This window comes from Sander vitreus, chromosome 8, assembly GCF_031162955.1.
Source record: "Sander vitreus isolate 19-12246 chromosome 8, sanVit1, whole genome shotgun sequence".
In the NCBI taxonomy this organism is placed as follows: domain Eukaryota; kingdom Metazoa; phylum Chordata; class Actinopteri; order Perciformes; family Percidae; genus Sander; species Sander vitreus.
Window position 1 is genome coordinate 11,163,311 of NC_135862.1, and position 7,966 is coordinate 11,171,276.

The 7,966-nt window shown below is 40.5% G+C and overlaps 1 protein-coding gene across 1 annotated transcript; it reads left to right on the forward strand.

Annotated features, from left to right (window-relative positions):
- Nucleotides 1–1,964: 1,964 nt before the first annotated feature.
- On the forward strand, nucleotides 1,965–7,233 carry rad52 (RAD52 homolog, DNA repair protein). Its single transcript, XM_078256773.1, has 12 exons — nucleotides 1,965–2,070; nucleotides 2,399–2,476; nucleotides 3,108–3,209; nucleotides 4,110–4,203; nucleotides 4,298–4,365; nucleotides 4,538–4,656; nucleotides 4,797–4,872; nucleotides 4,964–5,184; nucleotides 5,604–5,794; nucleotides 6,487–6,567; nucleotides 6,667–6,900; nucleotides 6,981–7,233. Exons 2-12 carry the CDS (start codon nucleotides 2,423–2,425, stop codon nucleotides 7,040–7,042), a joined length of 1,302 nt encoding a protein of 433 aa, XP_078112899.1. The 5' UTR covers nucleotides 1,965–2,070; nucleotides 2,399–2,422; the 3' UTR covers nucleotides 7,043–7,233.
- Nucleotides 7,234–7,966: the final 733 nt, after the last annotated feature.

Consider the following 7,966-nt stretch of genomic DNA (forward strand, 5'->3'; position numbering starts at 1 on the left):
ATGTAATCCCATGTGGGATGGGACAAATGTTTGGCAGAACACAGAAACAATAAATGAATGACTGAATCCAGTATGAACAGTATTAACAGTTAGTTGTATGAATATGCTATGTACAGTAGAAGTAAGCAGGGCAGTAAGTGTAAGTACAGGTTGTGCTAAAAGTAAACATACACAGAATAAATGCTGGAGGTATGATGTGAACAGGTGTATACACTATAGGTACAGTATGTACAATATAGACAGTGGTATGAATATGAATACCGAAGGAAGGTGATCAGACTCTGAACATGTATCAATGAAACTCAATTGTGCAGGAGGAAAAACCTCTAAACTATATTTCTTTTAAAATTTCTGCGCTGCCAAAACATAACCGTGACCCCTGTCTCCTCTCTCACAACTCTGATGAACCTGAGAGCCAAAATGAGAGTGGAGGCAAGCATGGAGACTCAGGATCAACCAGAACCAAAGAAGAGACAACACAAAAGCCACAGTAACAATGTAAACAATTCTAACTTGTCAGGGATTTGCCTCAATACCCACACAGGTAAAGAGTAGTTAAAATGTGGCACGTGTGGCAAATATTTGAAGTCCAATTCACTATTGTAGTGACACAAGAAACAAGTCCGCACAGATAAGAAGCCCTGAGTCTACATGAGAATTTTTATAATTTAATTTATACTCTTTATTGATTCCCCAATGGGAAATTACAGTTTACCCTCTGTTGTTATTACACACAGGCCTGAAATACACACACATTCTCAGGTCCTTTACATGCACTGCTAGAGAGATGTCAGAGTGAGTGGGCTCTGGAACAGGCCCCCTAATAGAAAACCCTTAGAATCCACACGGGTGCAAGACCTGTGGGAAAAGTTTCAGTGATAGATCAGTATTGAATCGTCATAAAAGATCGTGAGATGCCATATTCATGCAAAACATGTGGGAAAGGTTTCAAAAGTAGTGGTGACTTGACAGTCCACATGAGAATCCACACAGGTAAGAAGTCATAAAACGTGGGAGAGCTTTCAGGCGTATAATTATTTGAAGGTCTACATGAGAAGAGCCCGCACTGGTGAAAAGCAGCCCCTCTAAGAGTATACAGACAAGTAGATTTCTATTTAAACTCACAAGTCAGGAGCCACATGATTGCAGCACCTGTGAAAAACAAATCACGTACTTGAAAAGAACACTTGAGGATCAATAAGAAACCATCAAGCTGAAACTGCTGCGGAGATGTGTTCACCAAACGACACTTTTGCAGTAACTACATCTATGTAACTGAATATTTCCCACAACGATAAGATGTTCGTGTAAAGTTTCTTTTCATATGTCTATTTATTATTTATTGTATGTCTGTTAAATGATTAATCAATTATCAAATTAGTTTCCGTTAATGCCAATTCATTTTGGAGGATGTTGAACAAAGCCCTACCTCATTTCCACTTTCAGAACTTAGCATTGTGACATCCTGTGAAACTTATTAAATTTACTATTATGACTCCAGCGACACATTATAAAAACAATGCTCGATTTACAGTGAAATTAGTATTATATGGTCAATATACTGTATACTCGTATTTGAGTACCGCTAATATCGCTATTAATAGTAGGAGCTAACATTTCTGTTATTTTACATCCATGTCAAATGGGTCATGGTGCGGAGCGCAAATTTACGAATCCTACTTTGGCCACGCCAAGACCAGCCCTACGAAGCAGCTCGATTGGTTGGGCGAATTTGCGTTGCCTAGGTATGTCCCGCCCTACTCTGCATTACTCTGACTCTTAGTTGGCTTATCCTGGTATTCTTACCCTAACACTAACCAATCTCACTCCTCATGCGTAAACCTAACCAATCTAACCAACGAAGGCAACGATTACTAGCCAATTAGAGGCAGAGTAGGGCGGATCATGTCTTTGCCCCTCCCTCCCTCGTCCTCCGGATCATCCATTCCATTCTAGCTTGTCAGAGCGGGAAGTTCAAATGTTCGTCTTGTTTAGCTAAAATGTAGCAAATGTTACGGGGGTCGAGTTAGCTCGTTCAACACAAAAATCACTTTTGAGGAGTTTTAACTGGTGAGTTTGTGTTTATATGAACGGGATAGCTAACTTACAATGGCATTCAGTCATGACTAATGAAGCCAGCATTAAACTAACATTAGCTAACGTTCATGGCCGTAGCCAGCTATGAGGTCACTGAGTTCGGACCTCAGGAATCATTTTCTAAAAACATACACGCACGCACGCACGCACAAAAGATGAAACGTAACGTTAGCTTCACTTCTCAGTCACTTTTAATAAAGAAGTTATCCTAATGGATGATCAGGGCGTTGGAGGAGCTGACAGCAGTTGTTATTTAGCTACACTATAACTATTGCCTGTTAACATGTCTGTTTTCTTTTAGTGACTATATGAGAGCTCTGCAGTCATGTCCAGTAATACTGAGGAAAGGAGCAACTCTTCACCCAGATGCTTCGGACAGGTAAGTTAGGTAGTTGTATTAACTAACAGGAGCGCAGAGAAACATACTAACACGCCAACTCCTTTAACTGGAAACTCAGGAGAGAGAGTGTGTGTTGTAATGTACTGGTAGCCCCTCCAGGATGATTTTCAATGTTTCACCCAGTGCATGCTGGGATAGGCTTTTGTCCCCCACAGTCAAAAAATGACAATTGAAATAAGACAAGAAATGAGAGACCTTACGGATTGGGTAAAGAAGAGTCATTTTAACCGTTATCATCTTTCTTTGAATTTCCCCTTTAGCTAGCTTTAAGGTTGTAAATAGTCTGACAGTATCAATTTTTTCCCCAACTCTTCATTGAAGCTATGTATACATAGGGTAAAATACTCACGCCATTTCACCAACGATTTATCCTGACGTATTTGGTGTCATTGGAAACTTTGGTCTAAAAACATACTGTATATTGTATCAGCTGTACAGATAGATCTGATACAGATTATGACAGCAAAAGACAGTGTGGGAACATTAGGTGATGGTCGTACTCAATAAGAGGGTTGACCGAAAAACTAGCCACCCTTTTTATTATGTTGTGATCTAGGTCTATGTGTGTACGGACTTTGTTTTTGCTTTCCTGACTGGAGTGTGTTGTCAGTGTACCTACACAGCTGAGGAACACCAGGCGGTGCACAAAGCTCTGCGACAGAAGCTGGGACCAGAGTACATCAGTACCAGAGTTGCTGGAGGAGGACAGAAGGCAAGTCTTTGTTGAGCTCTTTGCTTTTGTTTCCTGAACAGCCATGAAGCCAGTTTTAAAGGTGCCCTGCCACACAAAACTGTTTTTACTTGTATTTCTTTTAAATATGTTAGGTCTATATGTGTTTGTGTTATGTCGTGAATGTGAAAATGAACTGCAACCTCCTCTGTCAGCTCTAGCCACTGAAAAGAAATAAGCGGAGAAATCAGGCCAATTACAAAAGCTGGTCAGTCTGACGTGGTGTTGCCTGAGCTCATTACTATTCATGAGCTCGCCCAGTTGCGCTGGGTAAAGGATGCTGATAGCCAGGCTCTCATTGGCTAGCTGTTAGCCAATTAGAGTCAAGCAGCTTAGCTCGTTGAATATTAATGAGAACTGGCACAAATCGAGCCGAGTCTACCTGCAGGCTTTCTATACCACGCTAGAATGGCTTGAAACAACGTAACCAAGGCATTTTTTTCCACAAAAAATGTTACAGAGTCCATGGTAGAACTTCAGACATTACCACAAAGTAATGAAATATGTGTGGCAGGGCACCTTTAAGTGAACTGTAGAAAAGTTGTGTCCGTCAGCTGGGTTATAATCACACGTTATTGCACAAATATGTTTTCATTGCTTATTTCTTTGTTTTCTTAACAAGGTTATATTTCTGCAAGTGGAAACAATAATATTTAAAAATTAAACCTATTTTTCCAGTTTCACACAGATGTTTATCATAAGACCACTTAGATATAACCCTGCTTCCACCTCTCTCTCTCTCTCTCTCTCTCTCTCTCTCTCTCTCTTTCTTTTTCTCTCTCTTTCTTTCTTTCTCTCTCTCTCTCTCTCTCTCTCTCTCTCTTTCTCTCTCTCTCTCTCTCTCTCTCTCTCTCATATCAACTCTCGACTGGACTTTTCTAGGTCTGCTATATTGAAGGGCATCGTGTAATCGGCCTGGCCAATGAGATGTTTGGGTACAATGGATGGTCTCACTCAATCTCTCAACAGAATGTCGGTACGACTCACAGAGCTTCTTGTCACCAAAGGACGCTGTTAAAGTAAAGCCATTTCCACACAGTCAGACTAACAAAACACTTCTCTTTTTACAGACTTCATAGACATAATAAACGGCAAGTTTTACGTCGGAGTCAGTGCGTTTGTCAAAGTACAGCTGAAGGTTAGATGAAGAACCATACTTACTGTATATATTTTATATTTTTGCAATCTTTTCCCATAATGGACCATCTGATCAAGAAAATTAGGTTTGAATTTTACATAATGTATTCTTTCCTGCATGTTGTCCACATGTGTGTGTGTATGTGTGTGTGTAACACCTATTTTTCCTGCAGGACGGGGCATTTCATGAGGATGTAGGGTATGGAGTCAGTGAAGGACTGAAGTCTAAAGCTCTGTCGCTGGAAAAGGCGAGAAAGGAAGCTGTCACTGATGGCATGAAGAGAGCACTCAAGTACTGGAATTTGCATTTTTATATGTCTTCTCAGTCTGAAATATGAAGAAAAAAATCAGTTAGAACATACAATCTTTCTTTTGCTTACATTCAATTCATTTGTGTGTCATGGTTGTTGTTTTTTGGGGGGGCTCGTTTAGATGCTTCGGTAATGTGCTTGGAAACTGCATCCTGGATAAACAATACCTCGTAGCCATTAACAAGATCCCCAAACAGGTCAGATATGGTGTATAACCTTTAAGCATTTTGTGTTTTTTATTTTCATTTAAAAAGTCTTTGGATGCTGAATATTCTCCTCTACACAAAGCCTCCTCCTCCTCTAGACCCGGCCCAGACTAAGCGCACTGAGGGTGAGCCCTCAGTGGAGAAGGCCCGCTTCTCCAGTCTGGTCCGGGAGGAAAAGCTTGGGGATCCTGGCAGGTTGCCGCTGGAGCCTAGAGTCCTCAACCAGAACCAGAACTATTCCGAAGTGTATACCCCTGATGCTGCTGGCCCTGCTAACAGGAAGAGAGAGGACATCGACTCGAGGTAAACAGCAGTGGGTCTAATTTCTGTTTTTAATGGCACTGACACCTCTTCATCTCTTGCACATCCCGATGTGCGTCACCTTAGGGCTGGGCGATATGGAGAAAATCCAATATAATGATATTATAGTGTTGACTATTGGTGCGTTCACAAAATATTTACACAATGAGATTTTTGATAAGTAATCATCAGTAATGTGGACATAATGACTAAGTGGGTAAAGGCAAATAATAGAAGAGTTACAGTCTGGTGAGTTCAGAAAATGACATAATTTTACTGTAATGCAGCCTTTAAAACCAGGAAAAGACAACACTTATTACGATATCCCAAATCTAAGACGATATCTAGTCTCATATCACGATATCGATATATTGCCCAGCTCTTTGTTACCTCCAACTGTTTCTTTCCTTTTTCCTTCTAAGACCTGTCATGGACTCGATGGACGTTGGCGGGTCTGAGGCGCACACAGACCCCAAACAGCTGAGAAAGCTTCGACAGCAGCAGCTTCAACAGAAGTTCAGGAGAGAGATGGAGGCCAAGAAGCTGCAGCAGAGACCGGGTCAAGCCAAGTCTGAGGACACAGAGGTCGCTATTAGACGAGGATCCAGTGGAGGCAGGGTTTCATTCTGTTTAAAGCGGTGGTCTCAAACTCAAATGACCTGGCAATGGACAGGGGTTTCTTTACTACAGCTTGAACACTTATACTTAAACTTTATTGTTTTTTTCCCCCGACCAAAAAATGGCTCCCTCGTACCTACACTAACACTGCGTCTTTTCCTGAGAACAGCAGGTTTCTGCTTTTGCAGATGGAAGACGAAGCTGTCACATTTAATGCCACACTCAAAATAATTAAATATCTTGAAACTGCCGAACTGTTGAAAAGTTGTTCAATTTGGCACAGTTTGCTGAATGTAACGTAAAGTCCATTTTAATGCTCTGATTTTGAAGCCTTGCTAGAAAATTAAAAGGTTACTTTAAAATGAAACCTAAAAAAGGAAGAAGAAAAATAATTTGCAGACCAGATGTAACATTGAAATATATATATATATATATATATATATAGTGACATTGTGTCAGGTTTGACCTCCAGTTTTGAGACTGCTGGTTATTCTTAACTTTTAGTATAAATGTTGGGTTACACTTTACTTGAAGGTGTCTACATAAAAGTAACATGACAGTGTCATGAACACATGAACCCTAACTCTAACCCTAACCATAACCATAACTTGTCATGACAAAAACCGAAGTGAAGTGTAACCAAATGTTGTTGGTAATTTTTGTAAAGGTGTATATCCATTCCTCCAGGTAATGAAGATGCACCTGCGTTCAGTGACGGCACTTCAGCAGGACACAGGAAGCCCAGCAGCAGGGACGAGTATTTAACAGGTGCAGTAGGCCACCACCAGAGGGCTCAACATACTCAGACCTCTCTTCACCTTTAACTAGCCAGCCTCATACAGTACAACTGGTCCACTTTTTCTGCAGATGATCCTGAGCTCTGGGATTTCACTCTGGATGGGATTGAGGAGCTGGATGTCCCTGCAGGCGGCCAACCCTCCAGAGCAAAACCGCTCAGGCCCAGCACGCCCAGTAATCACCTGATGCAGACGCGCAGTAAGACCCCTCAGAGAGCCCCAGGCAGACCTCCAGACGAGGCCCCTCCGTACAGCGGAGGACAGGACCGGGTTCAGCATCAGAGCCAGTATCAGGCGATGCCAGGTGAGGTTTCATGAGAGAGATGTTCGTAAAGCTGTTAGCTGACATTTGTGGTCTTCAATCTACTTTTTCCAACCTTTCAGGTGAAGCCTTCAGTCCATACAGACAAGGACAGTACATGAAGAAACGCAGACTGGACACTTGACATTTTATGTTGCTGTTCTTCAGCTTCCTCAACACTTTATAGAATTGATTTTGCTTTTGTTTTTATATTTATATATATATATTTCAGGGTTTACATTTAAATTCATTTTGCACTGAATGGATGCTGTTTCAGGTTTTTGGAGAAATGCTATCTGGTTTTGTAAAAAATAAAAACATAACCACACAAGTCAATCAGTTGTTTTATTATAGATAGAAACTAACAAACTCTTAAATATTAAATAAGGATGTTTTTTTTTTTTTAAACATTTATCTTTGATTGTTGTTTAATCTATCATAGAAAAATATTGAGGAGTGAAGTAATTTTTAGGCCCTTGAAATATAATAATTCATACTTATATTTTGGGTTTCTACTAGAACATGTTCACATTAGCTTTAATGTTAAAAAAACCAACATTTTTCTCATACTGTGTCAGAATATACTTGCATTCACTGCTCCGCTTTAGCGCCTCTCTCTTTAGCCCCCCCGAAAAAGCCCAGTCTGCTCTCATTGGTCAGCGTTTCCGGGTCTTCCGCATCCGTGCTCTCGGAGTCTCTGCGCCATCTGCTGCGTCATTGCAGCTGGGGAATGACTGTAACGGCACTGTAACAGCACTTTCTACATATTATAGTTGTGACATCACAACCGTTCTGACTGCTTATTTAAAGGCACAGTTATTGAATACGGGCTGTGAGCATTTCTCTGTGGATTGTGTGTTTTTGAAACCTTCAGTGTTTATATAGCACCTCGACCTGCTTTATAATAAATGGATGGAAATCTCACCTTTTACAATATGGGACCTTTATGTATTTATATAAAAAAAAAAAAAAAAACACCCCAGAGAAGCATTAGTGACAAATTTGTAAAATAAAATAGCACAATGTGGTCATAACTATTTTATTATAAAATTATTCCAATAAGCAAACA